We start from the raw sequence: 19,356 nt of genomic DNA, 5'->3' as shown, positions 1-19,356 counted from the left end.
TACAAATATATTTATATTAAAAAAAAAATGCCAAAAAAATAAAAAAATTTACATTATAAAGAAGATTATACTAAATTGTATTTTTCAAATTTAGATATGTACATGAATATAAATCTTAAATAATTATAATTTATAAACTAATTTAAATTATTATTTAGGTTAAATATTTTATTAATTATATTTTTTTTATAAATGATATTTTATTTAAATTAGTATATATATTTAAAAGAAAAAAGAAATTACATATATATCAAACAAAAAAATTAATTAAATATGAATATAATTATTATAATTATCTAAAAATATTATTGATTAACTAAAATATATATTTAATGACTATAATTAAGTTAATTAAAAAATTAAAAAAAAACCCACACAGGAGGGGATGGTGAATCTAGGGTACATTTTGCCCAGGTCTAATCTGGGCCACGACGATGATTTTTTTTGGGAGACGTTGTCGCCACCATATTCAATCTGGTATGGTAGGGGCTTGGGGATGGGAGGAGGCAGCGGGGGTGGGGTGGGCTGTGGGAGTAAGATTTTCTTTTTTCCTTTCTAATTTATATATAAAATAATTTATTTTTTATATTTTCTAATTATTTATATATAATATAAGTCAGTCAACATAAATGTATAACGGTCAGGCGATAATTAAATTTAACGTCGTTACGCCTCGATCAAAAAAGGGAGAGCGAGCTGAATTTTTTAAAATACAGGGGGTATTTTGCCTATTTTCAAATTATATGGGGTTTGTTGGAAATTTATCCTCCCAGCGAGCCCAATAAAGCGAAAAGAAGTATTACAACGGAATATAAATCAATATAACAACGATTACATATAGTGAGAAAAACAGCAACGATAAATAATTTCGACTCAGGGAGCTGGATCCGATAGAAAAGCCCACAGCCACAAAGGCCGGCAACCCAACCACCGGTTGCTCAAACCCGCTAAGAGACAACAGCCACCAAAGCTAACCCATGCCACAAAGACACACACACGGCCACTAAGGCATCATCGAACCACTTAGGTTCACCTATCTCTTTTATTTTTTTCATCAATTGTTTCTCTTTTTTTTTTTTTCTTCCCGAAGGTAGTGAATAAATAGACAGAAGCCATTGATGATGGCACAAAAAACCAAGAAAGAGGAAAGAATACAAGGAGGGTTCAGCCAAATGAAAAGAATAAGAATGCGAAGGGTTTCAATAATCTAAAAATGGGAATCGGGTTAGGTAAGGCTTTCTAGGTGATGAGTTTGGGCCTACCGAATTTGGTCCTTGGCCAATTTTCCAACATATTTCTTTTTTGCACTGAACAAAATTATTAATAGATTTTTGCACTAAGTAAAAAGAAATTTCATAAATATTTCTCACAATTTTCAGATATTAATATCTAAAAATATTTCACATAAAGCAAAGATAATAATCTCAAAATATTTTCGCACCGAGCAAAAAACAGTACTAGAGATAAACTTTAACAGAGATATCGTCAAAAAAAAATGTGGCAGTTTTAGCAAAATATTTACAGAAAAAATTACCAACAGTAATGAAAAATTGCAAAAAAGAAAAGAGGAGGGTTTTAGAGGTTACCACCACCAAGGCGAGAGATCAAAGATCAACCTTTGATACCACTTTTGGGAATTTTATCCCAAAAATGATGAGCCCTAACTCAATTATTACAATAAAAATGGGTTATAAAAATCCTTAAATATACAAACTATAAAATCCAACAAATATACTAAAATTACAAATTTAATGAATGACTTTATAGATATGTGCAAGAATAACAACAGTAAGTATTTTAGGCTCAAAGGACAGATCCGGTGAAGGGTCTCTTGCGGCCACTCAGGTTACCAACCACACTCATTGATTGCAAGTTTTACCAGAAACAGTAACCCAATTCACCAAGGACCAAAACCACAACCAACCTACACCATTTAGGTATTTTCTCAAAAACATACAATAAAGAAGTTCATGAAGAACAAGAGAGATTTTTGGTTTACTGATATTGTTCATAGTGGTTGAACATTGAAAAAGAAGGAGGTGGAAAATTTGTCGAGGCCATGAAAAATGCGGTTTAAAGAAACAAGGGAGAGAGAGATAGATGAGGAAGATGAAGAGAGAAAACAGCGGCAATGCAAAATGAGGGGGCTTAGGGAAAGGATTAAGATTAGGGAGTTAAGTAGCCGAGTCGGACGAAGCGGGTCGAGTCAACGGGTCAAGTTGGTGGATGGACTGCCATCCAAGCGAGTGAGGGATTCGGCCGAGGGTTTTGGGCCTACCATTTTTGTCCTGGGCCAATTTTTCAACAGGATTTTTGTTGTATTTTTAAAATACAAGGGGGTTTTATGCAATTTTGCCTTTAGAAAATTACATTTATTACCTTGAGGTTCGCTTTCGTCCAATAAATAAATTCTTCAATGAGTCAAAATTCACAAAATTTGCTGACATTAACAATGAATAATTTATTTATCACATATCAAATAATTATTTTTATGATGAAATAACCCTTATATATATTTACATTTTAATGCATGTGAGGAGGTATATCTCACCGTTATAAGGGTAGTTTAGTCAAAGAAAAATTTTTCAACCTACAACACGTCAGTAAGTTAATCAAGGGTAAATATCCTTTGTCATTAATTTTTTTAAAAATTAATATTAATAAATTCAATACACCTAATAGTAAGAAGTATATTTTAAAAAAAAAGAATTTTCTTTTTATTTACATTTGAATGGTCATATTTCTCTTTGTCGAGAAATCGAGAAGCCATACAGAAATTTTCTCAGGCTTGTTCATATGGTACCTGACTAGGCTAAGAAACTCTATGATATGAGTAGAAATTTAAATCTCTCTACCTTAATTAGGCCCATAAATAGATTTTAATTAACGAAGGGACCTATTTGTTAGACAAATGTAAATCTTAATATTAAACATAATTTTCAGATCACAAGTATTCTACGTTTAATTATAACAAATCTAAAAAAAGTGTAATTACCCTTATTATTATATACTCGTGCATATATTTCTCTATCTAATCCTTAAGATTATGAGGGTGTTTTCAATAATTTATTTTTTTTATGTGAAAATAAGTTGCAACAAAAGTTGTACGTTTAATTGTGATCAACGTCAAGAATATTTAAAAATAAAAATAATATTTTTAAAAGAAAAGGCTAAAGTTTGAATGTCAAAAAAAAGTTTCATATTTACAATTTTACTAATAAGTATAAAAAATTTGATCGCAAGCCGTTTATGATTTAGTTTAAATTAATTAAATTTAAACAATTTAAAACCATAATTCATAAATTTTAACAAAACATCAATAAAGGCAATAAGGTCGTGCGAACAACCTTTATATTTCTTTATTTTATCCATATAAATATTCACTCCTCTCACTTTGAAAGTAAGTTTAGATTTCTGTCAATTGTTCTTTTTCAAGGTCTTATGAGCGCATCCATCAAAAAATCTCTCAACTCCCTCTATATATAATCACTCGTTTTGTGGACCAAAGTCCTTCAATCTTACTCACTTACTATACGGATAGTTACACCATGCTACATTTAAATTTAGTATGATTATACATAAATTTTTATAATTTAAAAAGTTATATTTAATATCATTGACTTTTATTTTTGTTCAATTTATTAAAACATCACGAAATTTATTGTCATGAGATAGTTTTGGTGTCATAGGGTCCCAAAAAATTTTAAATCAAATCAAATTTAAATTAAATTATTTATCAAATGTATTACATATTTTATAAAGTTTACATACAATTCAAGAAAAGTAAGTGAAAAATATATAATACTTGCTCCGTGACTAATTTAGTAAATCTAACCTGATTTGGGTAAAAGAATTTCCACAAGTAGATGACAACAGAACGGGTCCAGATACAGACCATGTAAAAGTAGATCCTCTATGACCCAATCCAATTAAGAGACTTGAACCCGACCAAATGGTCCAAATCATTGACTTGTCTACAAGAATACCACATTATGTGCAGAGAGTGCTGTACAGAAGTTTGCGTCGAAACTAACTACACCCACTTCAGTAGACTCATATTAGGGTTGACCAAATGGAGCCGTATCCTTGGATGAAATGGGAGCAAGAGGACACTTACAAGTGACAACTGAGTTGGAACCAATTCATCCACTATAGACGCAGCCCATTGCTGATTGTTGGATACATGGGTTACATGAAATCTGATCTATGAAGGCATATGTCCGTTGCTGCAAACCTTGTACCCCCCTAAATCATCTCACGAAGCCCAATATAGATTCACACGGGGTAAAGGCAGCAATATTAACAAATTTTAGAACGTGAGGATGAAAGCAACGACACAGTAAGGGAACAATCTTGGAATGGAGCTGAAGATTACAAGGACAAATTTAGCTCGTAGCACAGAAAAATGTCAAAAGAATTAAAGATGGTAAGTATCCTTGCATTAGGAACAAACAGAAAAAAGAAGTATTCAATCCAATTCAGGATAAAGACAACAGTTTAAAAGATGAAAGTCACTTAACAAAGCATTCATCAGAACGGAAACAAAATTTCAACTAGTAATCTATTATGAAACCACCTAACATAACTGCTCAGGCATCTGGGGTATCCACCACCTGGACAATCTTGGAAGTGGGCTTTGCCAAGAGATCAGTGTACTCTTGGAACGGAGATTTTGTGAACCGAGTCTCCCTCCAGAAGTCTGGAGTTAGGAACCCATAAGTCTTCAGCAGACACTCAAAGGTTGCCTGTAAAGAACATGTTTGCATTAATAAACAATAACATGATTAATCCTGACATAACTTCACAGATAGTAATCTTTCCCAAGCAAGATATTGTTAAAGCAGACACACACCCCCAACCCCAACGGATGAGGCATAATACATCCCCATATCAGATTTTCATCATGACCTGAGAGGGTTAATTTTTTTTATTAATAAAAAAATAAATAAATTATATCAATATAATATAAATAAATACCATAATAAAAATATAACAAGTCATGGTTACAAACTACGACTTGAATTAAAAATTATTTTTTTATAAAAAAATCCATGTCGTGGTGTCAAACCACGACATGCAAATTATTTTTTTTTAAAAAAAACCAAGTCGTGATTTCAAATCCCGACTTAATATTTTCTTTTAATTTCCTTTTAAAAACAAGGCTGACTCAAGTCAGCCTTTTATTTGATATTTTTTTTTTAAATTTTGTTTAATTAAATTTTTTATATATTAAATATAAAATTAATTTTTAACATATATTAAAGTCCACAATCACAATATGGAGGTTATTGGAAATGATACTACAACATAACGCGATAATGTGGCATCTAGTTCTGCAATAACATCAAGTCGGTTCAATGATGATGATAATGAGGCGCAAAATGAGCCAATGCAAAATGTGGGCGAGAAAATAAAAAGACCTCGACGTCAACACCACAGACTCAATTGTGGAACAGGTGGACATTTTTTATATTTGAAATTATATAGTTCATTGTATTTTTTACAATGGTACAAAAAAAATATACCATTACATTTGTATACTTAATTGTAATTTTTTAAATTAATCCAATTTTAATATTATGATTTTTTGGACTTTAATATGTTGTTAAAAATTAATTTTATATAATTAATTTATAAAAAAATAATTAAACAAAATTTAAGAAAAATATATATTAAATACAAGGCTGACACGAGTCAGCCTTGTAAAAATAAATTCAAGGTTGACTCAAGTTCAGCCTTGTTTTTAAAAGGAAATTTAAAATAATATATATATATATATATCAAATCGTGATTTCAAATCACGACATGGTTATTTTTTTAAAAAATAATTTCCATATCGTGGTTTCGAACCACGACATGGCTTTTTTATTAAAAAAATATTTTTTTAATTCGAGTCGTGGTTATATTTTTAGTATGATATTTATTTAAATTATATTAATATAATTCATTTATTTTTTATTAATAAAAAAATAATTAACCCTCACCTAAGAACTATGGAATTACAATAATATTATAAGAAAAATTCAAGATGCTCATTCTGAGACATTAATTTAACAATGTCAAGAACCTCCAGCTCTTAAAACACATTTAAGCAACTATGACAAACATATTCTAAAAAGGCACATTGTACGACAGCAAAGCAACCATTTAGCAGAAATGCACCGTACAATCAAATACTAATCAAATTATAAATCCAAATGTACATAGTATTAGAAAAGCCATATCAATTAAAAATTTCAAAGAATCATCCACACTATGTAAAACAGTCAATTAGCGGAGGAAAGCTCTAAAAAAAAATCAGGTAGATATAGTAGGTACACATCAGGAAACGTATAAAGATTTTGACTTGCACATAACATGCCCACAGTTCTGCAGAAAGCTTAAGTTATTATCAATTCAAGTTTGAAGAACAAAAGTTCACATCAAAGTCCAGAACCAAGTACTAAGACAGGACATGTAAGCGTGTCTAAGTGTTTTAACATGCACCTTACGGGCAGCAACAAAAGAGATTAATTCAGTGCGTCACTAAAGCAATTCTACCAAACATCAAAAAATATTAAATGCACATAATAAGAAAATAACTGCAAGTAGTAAATGATTAGACCTTCACAAAGTTTCCAAGAGTCTTGGTAGATCCACGGGAGGAGGTAAAAACATCCTCAATACCGGCAAACTGGAGCACTTTCTTAGGCACACGGGCAGCAACGATACCAGCTCCACGGGGAGCAGGGACCATCCGCACCGTAACAGACCCACATTTCCCGGTAACCTTGCAAGGCACTGTATGCGGCTTTCCAATCTTGTTCCCCCAGTACCCCCTCCTCACTGGAATCACAGACAACTTAGCCAATATGATGGCTCCACGGATGGCAGTAGCCACCTCCTTAGAGCACTTCACACCTAACCCCACGTGACCGTTCCCATCCCCGACCACCACGAACGCCTTGAATCGGGTCCTCTGACCAGCTCGGGTCTGCTTCTGGACCGGCATGATTTTCATCACCTCATCCTTGAGAGAAGGTCCCACCAGGGCATCCACGATTTGGTATTCCTTGATTGGAAGAGAGTGGAGGTAGATTTGCTCTACGGATTTGATCTTACCGTCTCTCACCAATCTGCCGAGCTTCGTCACCGGCACCCACTTCTCCTCCTCGGTTTCGCGGCGGGGACCACCACGGTCTCCGCCTCTCTCCGCCATACTTCCCGCAAAGAGATGATGTTTGAGAGGATTAGAGGGCTAGCGAATGCTTGTGGTATTTGTGTGTAGCAAGAGAGTGTAACCCTAGGATCAGTGAGGGGTTTATATAAATACTGAACTAAACCCTAAGCCCATTTATCACATTTGGCCCACTCAGTTTGGGCCTTTTGGGCTTCTTGGTATCCAGCTACTAAAAATATACACAAAAGTTTTAAAATGTTAAAAAAAATTCACCAACGAGTTTGAGATTGCACGTTTCAATTTCATTCATATTTTATGTAAATTATTTGTAGTCATATTGATACACTGTTCAATTTATCGAGATATTGATATAATTCAAAAACGAATTTTCTACTATAACCTATGAGATTTTAGTTAAATTGCAAAGTTGAAATTCCATTTTTTTATTTCCATTGAATAAAAAAGTTTTTTTTTTTTTTAAATTTTACCAATGAGTGGATATTTTTGTGTTTCTCAAAGAATTTTCAATGAGTAGAATTGCAATTCTACGGCTTTTACGGTATATTTGTAATATTTTTTTATAATGTTTAATTAAATAACACGCTTTTGACTTGTGCTTTAATATAAAACTAACAATGGACACACAGTGGATGCATGCTATAAGCTACAAGTTCAGTTGTATTTGTTTAATTCAATGAAATAAAAGAAAGACAAAATAAACTAAAACATTTTAAATTGAGTAAAAACTATAGACAACCAAATAATTAAAGAGAAGGTTATTTTGTAATTGATTGAAATACGGATACTTCTTATAATAATTTTATGTTTTCTAAATATATAGTACCATGATTCATTTGTCAGTTCAAGATCAGAATTCGGACCAAAATGCAACTGATAGAAATGATTTTTTTTCTTACAAAAAAATTCCCCAACACTCCAAAATCATAAGAGTGCTTACAGATTACCGACTAACGCACCCCTCACGTTGGCACAACCATCCGAGGACTATAATCCATCAAATATTTACTAACTCAGCCAACAAGCACTTGCTACAAAATTGAAATTTAGTATAAGTTTGGCAGATTATGATAATAAATCGTTTTTCCAGTATCAGTGGAGTTAACTCGAGGTTTTCAGACATCTGAAACTATATGAATAATATGTACATGCTCTCAAAACAAGAACAGGAGAAAGTTGCAAGAAAAGAAACAAAGAGAAAAGATGTGCGCGACGTCTGTAGTGATACAAAACAAGAGCATAGATATCCAGTTTGTCCTGGAAACAATTCAACTAACCCAATGTGGTTGTACAGATCAATAGCGTTGTTGAACAGTGACATGAACCTGTTTGCAAGAACAATCTGTTAATTTTCTAAATGAACAAGGTTGAGAGCGAGGCAAAAGAAGAGCAGCAAAATGGGGCAAGAACATAATAAGAATTCTTCCAGGTGAATTAAAATTGGAGCAAGCATGTAACCTCTTCCAGTGTTCCTCAAGGAGGATGACTGAAAGATAGTTCGAGTATAGCAAGACCGACTCATCAAAGGCCGCACATGCCCAACTAGAACCAAAGCTCTTCTAGGGAAGATGAAGCCGAGTATTAACTTTGAGTCCTGATATTTGATTAAACTCCTCTAGTTACCCGAAAGCTGCCTTGAGGGATTTAAATTGGCTTGTATACAAGATTCTATTTGTCAATGATGTTGCCTCTGTCATTAACTCTATGCAAAAAGTGAAGCAGCAGGTCAAAGTTTTGCCCCCATGAAAGTAAAAATACTGCAACCCATACATGGTTGGTACTTTTCATTGCATCAAAAGCAACAAACAAACAAAGTCCGATTCAGCTTCTACTAAGGGAGAACAAGCAACAGGTACCTAATGAATGAAAATCCATAACCATCACCAACGTCTACTCTTCACCATTGAAGACACATGTCCCTACCAAGCCAGGCCACATCTGCTGCCACAACTTTATTATTAGCATTCCAGCCCATATCCACTACCCCCCACTTAAACCAGTTTAGCACCACCACTATCTTCAGTAACACAATCCAAACTTATTTTCAAGTGGCAAAATATTATGATTTGACGGATATGAACTTTAGATACCCTATTCAGCTCAATTCTTACTCTCACTTTCTGGACGCAACTTGCCTCTCAGAGCCCTCTCCATCATTACATACCCACCATCATGATATCCCGCTGTACCCCTTTTTTTCAGTTATATATGTGCATCTTTACAATTCACATAATATACATATGTAAATACTAAATAGTACATTTGTGTATTTAAAGGGTTACACTAGTTTAAATGTACACACCTATAAGTTTGTAACTAATTCAATTCAATATCAAACTACACAAGTAAAATTTATAAATACATGTATACTATTACATTACCACATAATTTTATTTCAACTCATACCATGTCCCCTATAGCGAATTTGTATACTTTGTCACACATTAACCTATGCTAACATGTTAATGATGGTTTTCATTCATATAAGTGTTAAGGAGCAATATGATGCTTACATCTAAATATGGATACATCTACATGCACATCTAAATATCATTAGTATATATATAGACATTATAATAAAGACAAATAATCACATCCACTAAATAATATTACAGTAAACTACAAATAATCGCACTAACTAGATATGACTGACATTTTCATCACCAAATTTTCCTAACCAAACATATGTTTCCTTAACCACACTAAATTTTATCAAAACTCAGAACTTTTAAAGCCAAACATCCAAAACAATTTTATTATGCTGCAAAACACCACAACAATGTTCCTTTCTCTTTTCTAAGAAAGTTTGATCAACTTTGGGTCTTAGATGTGTAAAACATTGAATTTTCTAGTTGACTGTAAAATTGTGTTGGATTAGATTTTAAATTCTGCATTTGTCAGAAATTGGTGAAGTTGAGAAAAATATGTTCAGATCTGGAGCACAAAAATATTGTAATACGACATGTCAAACTAGTGATTAATATTCATAATGTAGCGTGATAATACTTAATTGATGTGATTATTAATGCATATATATAAATGTAACCGTCATTAACATGCTTTAACATATAGTAACATACAGGGTATGAAACAAATACAATAAGGAGGTATTAGGTACGTGACATGACATAGCATGAGTCAGAAAAAAATTATATGCAAATGTATAGCATGCATATATTTTTTATATAAAGAAAAACTTTTCTCTGTACACATATATGTTTACACATATATCGGTAGTCAATTAATTAATAGACAAAAAAGTAATAGATTAACTATGAACTTGTAGGTGTGTACATACTTACTATGTCTACATATTAATTAAACGCGAATATATAGCTGAATAATTGAAAATGCGTACGTACATGGGCATACAACAGGCCACACGCAGACAGGGAGGTGAAATTGTTTGCACCATTTCCTTAACAATACAACTATTATATAGCGGATATATAAACCCGTGTATACAGTGTAATAATAGATAAGAAATTGGCGAGTGGGCTGACTGAAATTGGGTTAAGTTGTTTTGAAGTTCCTTAATTGGGTAATGACAATCCAATGTATTAATGTCAAACAAATGGAGCAAACTGGACCCAATTTCAAAATAGAGCCCTTAAGAGAAGCAAACATGCCAAAAGAATCCACGTTGACCACCCAACTAGGTCGAGCTCTTCGAGAAAAGAGAGACAAACATTACCTTAGTTACCATATATCCCAAAGTTCATATCAGGTACATTTGTGACAAGTTAATTAAGGCAAACTAACTATGCCAGAAAAAACCAGGTGACTTCTGCATAGCTTGTTGAGTTCGGTAACGTCGTGTGAATGGTCTAAAACCAAGAAAAAGCTAACAACCTTTAGTATCCTTTCCAGAAGCTTAAAACTCTGCCACGTAACATTTTCATTCCAGAGGCAAATTGAAGAAAGGAATGAAAGCTTATCTTGAGAAAATACAGCAAAGATTACATATTTCTGCTTTAAAAGAAGTTAACATAGTTAAGGATATCTTACCTAGCGGCTGAAATAGGAAGGAAATGTTGCTGGTGTGGATACTCCACTTGTTGGAGCCCTTGTTGCTGTAGTTGCCGTTGCTGCTGTCCCCATGGAGGTTTGCCCCGTTTGAGCATTCTGGAAGGCTCCCAAGCCATGCAAAGCTGCTTGTGATCCATAGTTCCCAATCACGCCAGGGCTCATGCTATTTATTCCATAATTACCAGTCATACCCGCAATTGGCGTACTCAATCCGGAGGCCACTAAACCTGCTGGATTATATCCTGCTGCCATGATTGCATTCCCGGCCAATCCAATTCCAGGATTATGCGCCATCAAAAGCCCACTCGCATTCAAATTAGTTCCCAAAATCCCTGTATTCACTCCCAAGTTATTGTAACTGACATCAGTAACAGCAGAATTCATACTACTGACACTACTTTGTACAGAAACATTGTTCTTGTTGTCTTTCTCCACAAACTTTTTGCAGTGAAATTGACAATTCTCAAACACCTTAATCGGCTCCTCCATTGCCTTTTTATACCCTTCTGGTGACTTATAAGTAATAATTGCAAACCCTTTAAACTTATTAGTAGCCGGATCTAGCCCCATCGGCCCTTCCTCAATCTCCCCAAACCTCCCGAAAAATGCTTTTAGCTTCTCAGCACTAACATGGGGCCCAACATTCCCCACATAAATCTTCCGGCTGCCTCCCTCAGTCGCTCCCGTCGCAGCAGCCGGGCCAACAGCCGCCAGCTGACACGAAACAGTCCTGCTTCCAATCCTCTTCTGGGGAACTTTTAGAGCCTTTCTGGCAGCAGCCCGCGTTTTGAACAACACAAAGGCGTAGCCTTTGGCACGGCCCGTGTTCTTGTCAGTAATTAACTTGCTCTCCTCAATTTCACCGAAGGGCTTGAATGCCTGGACAAGCTGCTCGGAAGTGGCGTCCCAACCGAGACCGTGTACAAATATTTTCCGGTGGGTAGGATCCGAATCCGCCACCTGCACGATTTTCGATAGGAGTTTCGGGTCCTTTGCGGCCGCCTCCTTAAGAAGGTCTATGATTTGGGCTTTCCCGAAGGGCTCCAATAATTCGCGAAGGGTTTCTCTTTTTGATGCTTCGTCGTTTGCTTCGTCTTCAGAAGAAGATGACTCTTCTTCTTCATCTTCGGATTCTGATTCCTCCTCCTCTGAAGATGACTCTGCTTCGGATTCTTCTTCTTCTTCGGATTCTTGCTCTTCTTCCTCAGAGGTTTCCTCTTCTTCTTCCTCTACAACTTCTTCACGAATTAACTTGGGCTTCGATTCATTAGTCTGTTGAGAAGAAGGGGCTTTTCGTTTCTTCGCCATTGAAGCAATTCCGAGAGCCTTCCACTCCGATGCGGCAGCCTCCAGTCCCACTTAATTAGGGTTTAAGAATTTCTGGATTTTGCACAGTTTTGCTGCCCGGTCAAAGCAACGGATATGCAACAACTGACGATTTTGAAAGCGCGTTCGCACCGTGAAGGGTTTATACCACGCTTTTTACACAGCTGCATTTTCCTCCATTAATTTCTGACAAAATGTTTCATCTTATAAGTCACCAACACCAATTTCATTATAATTCATTGAATGTTATTAAATAAATATTTCTTCCTCTCACTATTACCAATTATGTCTTATTTAATATTTTAGATAAAAATTTCAAAAATAAAATCTCGTATATTTTTATAATATTGACATACACAGTACAAATTGAAAAACAACGTATCACTATAATAATTCAATTAAAATAGTCGTTTTAAAAAGAATATCTTTTTCTATATAGAGTTTTACCTTATTTAAAGATATCAAAAAATAAAATAAAAACATAACTTCAAAATTATAATGTTCACAATAATAACTATTATTATATAAAAATTAAATTAAGGGTAAATTACAATTTACCATTTTAACTATACTCGTTTTTATATTTTATCACTGAAACTTGTTTTTTATCAACTTACCATATCAACTTTTGCTAAAAAAATATCACATGATGTGCATATACGAAAAATATCACACTAAATAACTCTTAAATATCACATGTGTACGGCATATGATGTTTTTTGGACAAAAAATTTGATTAAAAAATAATTATAAATAACAAAGTGCAAAATTTCGTAAAGTTGAGATAGTAAGTTGGCACACAAAAAAAATTAAATGGTAAAATATAAAAACAACTATAGTTCGGATGACAAAATATAATTAACCCTAAGTTTAACGGGACAAGATAAAGATATAAATTCATAATTAGGAAATAGATGGAATGAGTAATTAATGAAAATGATAATGAAGGTGCTTAGTGGGCTTGACAATCACATAAACCAGCCCCTTTGTTGCCATCTTATTTGTGCCTATGTGTGTTTGATATTACACTTTTGCACTTTTCTTGTTTTAGGCCATTGTTAAAACAACAAATTTGGTAAATTTTAATTAATTGAGAGACTCATTTGTTAGGTAAAAGTAAATTTCAAGAGTGTTAGATGTAATTTTTCAAATCACAGAAAATTTATGTATAATTATATCAAATTTTAAGAAAGAAGAATGTTAGTATAATGAATATAAGTTTGCATATTGCCGGTCTATTAACAGGCCTAATGGTATCTTTTCGTTTTATAGCCAAACCAAACATTTTATCGTCCCGATAAAGTGTTTATTTATTAATTCTTAATTAATGTGTGACAAAGGCATTACAAGTTAATTACCACCATTAATTACTCAAGATATGCTTAAAGTCCTCATCACAAATCTATTGGAACTTTTATTTGGACTGATTTTTAGTTAAATTGAAACTAACCATATGATGAAAGCATTGCAGTGGTTATAAGAGTGAGGCATCACAATAAAAAAGTTATGGTTCAAATCCTATAAATATAAGTGGATATTCTATTTTCATAGTAGTTTATTACTTTTTTGTGTTTCATTTAAATATATTTGTTAGTTTAAAAATATTGATGAACTGAATTAAATTTTGAATTTGAATGTACTGGAGATGTAATGAACTAAATTTTATAAGAGAAAAGAAAAACTCAAGTAACATTTTTCTTAAAAAAAAAAAGGGATAATTACACTGCCCTCTCTAGAAGTTTAGTATAATTACATGTAGACTTCTTGTGGTTTGAAAAATTATAGCTAGTACCTCTGACGTTTGTTTCCTTCTAACAAATAGGTCAATCCGTTAGTTAAAATTCATCATATTTACTGTACAAAAGAAAATGAATGAAAATTCATATTTATCTCTAATTGATTTATTACCTGACTTTATGCACGTCAAATAAATATTTTAATAACCAAACTACTGTTATATATCTTCACATACTAATGCATATGGGGATGTGTATCTTACCCCTTATAAATGCAGTTTGATCATAAAGGTTTGCTTGCCATGTAATAAGTTAGTAATAAGTCAATCAATGCTAATATGAATTTTCATTCAAACTTTTTGCTAATTTAAAAAACTTTGTGAATTTTGACCTGACTAACAGAAGGATTTATTTGTTAGGCATAAACAAATGTCAAAAATACTAAATATAAATTTTTAAATTATAAAATATTTACATGTAATAATACCAAATCTGAAAGGACGAAAGTATAATTATTAAAAAAATGGTTAAATACATTTTTCACTCCTGAATTATGCATAAAGTATATTTACACCCCATAAAATATAACAAAATAGCTCATCATAATATGGACCAATTTTTTTATGACGATAATGACCTTATTATTTACACCGCTAAAATATGTCTATTACAATCATTCTTCTAAATATAATCTGAATTATTATAAAAAATTTATTTAAAATAAACACTACCCAAAGTTTATGATTTTCATTATGAAATATAGAGTCTGTTTAAACTCTATAAATTTACCATCCTTATATTTTTTACATATCTAGTAAAAGATTTACATAATTCTTGCTGGTGTTGTTATATATATTAATTAAATTTTTATAAAAATAAATTATCAATACAATTTAAAAATATTACAATGAACATATATATATATATATACACACATTGTACAATATGCAAATTTATTAATATAACATTACAAGAAAAGAGAAGATTAGTGACAAAAAAAATCAAGTGACAATTTTAATATCATCACTAATTATATATATTTAGTGACAAGAATTTTTATTTTTCACAATAAGATATTTAATGATTTTAATAATTACTGTTATTTTGTAAAAATTATTATTAATATGAATTATTGATAAAAAAAATATGCATAAAATTATCACTAAATACAATTAGTGACTCATGTACAGTGACGAATTAGTAACAACAAATAATAGTTGCCACTATTTTATGTTGTCATTATAGATAAGTCACTAATTGTATTTAGTGACAAGATATGATTGCATTATATTTGAGCTGCAGTGTATGTATATATATATATATATATATATATATACTAATTAGCTATACACTTACTAAGTTGGCAACTCATCCCTGGCCACTATTTTTTTTTTCTGGGAATAACACATGGTGACTAGACGATCATCAGTATTAGTAGTTGGATTAGCAGTAAAATCTTGAGTTGAGAGCTCTAACTGCATAATTACTTATATATTAGATTTTCAATGAATCTGCATTTAAAATTTTGTAATAATGAGAAACTGTACTTCTCTCCTTTCCTTATATTCATAAATACTATAAGGTTGAGGATTGAATATAAAATTTTGATGACATACGTCATTCCACTAGGGTTGTATAATGTATTAGTGACAGCAGAAATTATCTTATCATCTTAAATGGTTATTTCTGTTGAGATAAACCATAATTACAGAGGGTGTGTGTGACAAGATAAAAATTATTGTCACTTAATATATATTATTAATGATAACGTTAAAATTATCACTTGATAGTTTGTTACTAATATCATATTTTCTTGTAGTGTAATTAATATGTAATATTCTACAATATTTTGAGTAATGATATGATGTACTTTATTACATGGACATGTAATTGAATAAGAATTTATAAGTTATATCACATACTTTTTCTATAGTATTATATGCATTATGTATTTACACATATTTACATGTACTTTTTTAACATAAATTTTTACTTTGTAAAATATATCTGCATATATTGAGCTTATAAATATTTTTTGTATACTCATAATTTTAGAAAAAAGTTATAAATTTTAATATATTTTTTTAAATCACTATAAGCAGTTCTGATGGAGATTTTTTAATTAAACATATTTTAAAGAGTAAAATGAAAAATATAGAGGGTATGTGAAAAGAGTATTTTTTTTTTTTTAATCACTTTTCATATTTTAGAGCTGTAAATATGACCAAATACATAGTTTAGAGGTGCAAAATATATTTAACTCTTAAAAAAAAGTATAGCCTTTGCGCAAGCGTCCGTCCATAGAGACAATGTCCAGTAAACGTATGGGATTGCATTATCACATTCACGCCTAAATCCCAATCCACAACCCAAATACGCAACTCCAATTTCTCTTCAAACCTCTGACAACAAAATCTTGCTACTTCGCCACATCATATTTAGACTACATGTTCAATTACAAACATATCAGACATGTAAACAACGTATATATAAATATTTGTGTCGTCAGCATAGTATCGGAACAAGTTCGAGTATAAGTCACAAAAATAGTTACAAAATTTCTATTTCAAATTAGGTTTGATCGAAATAAAGCAATTACACGAAAAGTATATATTTCAAGAATTGTATAACAATCATACAATAAATGTATGACACACATGTTATATACAGACACTTGATTGAGGATCAAACTAAGCAAAATTGGTAGAGGTTGTGAGGCAGAATGGATACAAAGAAAGCAAATGCAAACGAAACAGCTTAGGGCCCGTTTGGTTGTGTTTTCATTTTTATTTTCAGTTTTCAATAATTGAAAATGTGTAGAAATGCTTTATTAGTTTTTGTGCAAAAATTGAGAATATGTTCGGATTAGTTGTTTTCAAATATATGTATATAGGTGTGAGAATGTTGAATATAGGTATATTATTTTTGATGTGACAGATGACCAAATTGATTGAACATGTAAAATTATAAAATAATCAAAGTGAGTCTTGCCATTTGAAATAATTTTAATTGATTTGAAACAAGAAAAAATATGTTGACAAGATAAGACAAGTATGACAAACCCATGTGACCTATAATTTCAAAAAATTGATAATTAAAATAGGAATGCATTTTCAATGAAAATGGCTTGACCAAACAAAATCCCAAATAGTGAAAAGTGGAAAAAATCTCATTGAAAATACAACCAAGCGGGCCCTTAGTGTTTAATCCTACCATACCCGATACAAGGCCACATCAACCCCATGCTTCAATTCGCCAAACGCTTATCCCACAAACGCCTCAAGACCACTTTGGCCTTGACCGGATTCATGCTCAAAACCATCAAAGGTTTATCCGGAGGATCCATTTCAATCGGGTTGATCTCCGACGGGTTCAATGAAGGCGGGCGGGCTCAAGCGAAAACCCACAAGGAGTTCCTGGCCCAGTTTCAACAAGTTGGGCCACAAACTCTAACCGGGCTTCTGCGAGACCTCGCGAATTCGGGTTGCCCCATCGACTGCGTGGTTTACGACTCGTTTATCCTATGGGCCCTGGAACTGGCTTAACGGTTTGGGCTGTTGGCGGCCGACAACGTTTTTTACGCAGTCATGCGCCGTGGATAGTATTTATTATCAGGTGTATTGTGGGGAGCTGAACCCCTATTGCAGCGGGGTGAAGTGGTGATGGTCCTCGGGTTGCCACTGTTGAGATTCGAAGAGATGCCTTCTTTTATTTACTTTTACGGGTTGTACCTGTTGTTCGAGATGGTTGTGAATCGGTTTCAGAATGTTCTCAAGGCGGACTCAATCTTTGTCAACACTTTTTACAAGTTGGAAGAAGAGGTATTTAAGTCGAATTTCACAATTATAGGAATTTTAATTTATTTATTTCACCCATTAAATATCACAACTTTTATCAATTTTATTACATAACATGAATTTTGTGTGGTAAAGACAAAAATTCATAGGGATAATTATACTTAATTTCTTTGAGATTGGATATAATTACACGTTGAACCCCTGTAGTTAGAAAAATTACATCTAGCACCCTTGAAGTTTGATTTCGTTTAATAAATAAATTCCTCTATTAGTCAAAATTTACCGTATTTGCTGATATTAATAAAAAATGCATTTATCTCCTTAATCTCTATCTTGCGATTTGTTAAACTAGTCAATATTGACAGGTAACTAAATGGACGTCAAGAAAATGGCAAGTGAAGGCAATCGGACCAACTATACCATCGATGTACTTAGACAAACGATTGCAGGACGATGAAGGATATGATGTCAATGTCTTGAAGCCAACAACCAGAGTCTGCAAAAATTGGCTCAGTGAAAAACAACCTAAATCAGTTATCTATGTCTTATTTGGAAGTTTGGCACGATTAAGCCCTGAGCAAACTAGAGAACTAGCACGGGCTCTAACAACCTTAATTGTGGGTGATTCGTTCCTTTTCTCGAGAACTTTCATGAGGAAACGTCTGATAAAGGATTGATAATGTCGTGGTGCCCATAGCTAGAAGTCCTGGCACACGATGTTGTGCGTTGCTTCCTCAGGCATTGAGGTTGCGTGTGCCTATGGTGGCGATGCCTCAGTGGAAGGAGATGGAGAAGAAATTAGAGGGAATGGCACCAAGTAGAAGGAATTGGCAAGGGAGGCTATTGATGAGGGAGGGAGTTCGGACAGGAACATTGAGGAGTTCGGCAAGGAATTGGCAAGGGATTTCTGTAAGGAATTATATCCTTTAACAGGATTTAAACTTTGAAAGATGTTGAAAAAATAATTCACTTTATATTTATATCTTATTACTAAAAGAGAGCACTCTTTTCGTGTCTTACAATTTTTCGTCTATCAATTTTATTTTTTTTAAAAAAATTATTTTACTTTACATATGAATTCTTCATAAAAGTATTATTATATTTGCGTTTCTGACTAATATATATAACAGGTGGACCAGAATGGTGTATATATGGTATCCAAGTCAAGATCGGAAAGTAAAATATATAGGCTGGTCTCAAATCACTATTTAAAAAGTAGAAACTAAATAAATAAAATATTAATGATGGGCCAAACTGGCCATTTTACTGTTGAATTTTGCAAAATTCGTCA

At 32.6% G+C, this 19,356-nt stretch overlaps 2 protein-coding genes and 1 pseudogene across 2 annotated transcripts; 1 reads left to right on the top strand and 2 right to left on the bottom strand.

Annotated features, from left to right (window-relative positions):
* LOC105155749 (40S ribosomal protein S2-4-like) lies at nt 4,407–7,287 on the bottom strand. Its single transcript, XM_011071682.2, has 2 exons — nt 6,605–7,287; nt 4,407–4,745 (listed from the first exon to the last, which is right to left on the bottom strand). Exons 1-2 carry the CDS (start codon nt 7,196–7,198, stop codon nt 4,590–4,592), a joined length of 750 nt encoding a protein of 249 aa, XP_011069984.1. The 5' UTR covers nt 7,199–7,287; the 3' UTR covers nt 4,407–4,589.
* On the bottom strand, nt 8,210–12,637 carry LOC105155748 (UBP1-associated protein 2A-like). The gene is made up of 2 exons (XM_011071681.2): nt 11,186–12,637; nt 8,210–8,502 (listed from the first exon to the last, which is right to left on the bottom strand). The coding sequence occupies exon 1, from the start codon at nt 12,512–12,514 to the stop codon at nt 11,186–11,188; it is 1,329 nt and encodes a 442-aa protein (XP_011069983.1). The 5' UTR covers nt 12,515–12,637; the 3' UTR covers nt 8,210–8,502.
* Nucleotides 13,475–19,012, top strand: LOC110011586 (annotated as a pseudogene).

This window comes from Sesamum indicum, linkage group LG2 (assembly GCF_000512975.1).
Source record: "Sesamum indicum cultivar Zhongzhi No. 13 linkage group LG2, S_indicum_v1.0, whole genome shotgun sequence".
In the NCBI taxonomy this organism is placed as follows: domain Eukaryota; kingdom Viridiplantae; phylum Streptophyta; class Magnoliopsida; order Lamiales; family Pedaliaceae; genus Sesamum; species Sesamum indicum.
This window is presented reverse-complemented; position numbering and strand designations above follow the sequence as displayed.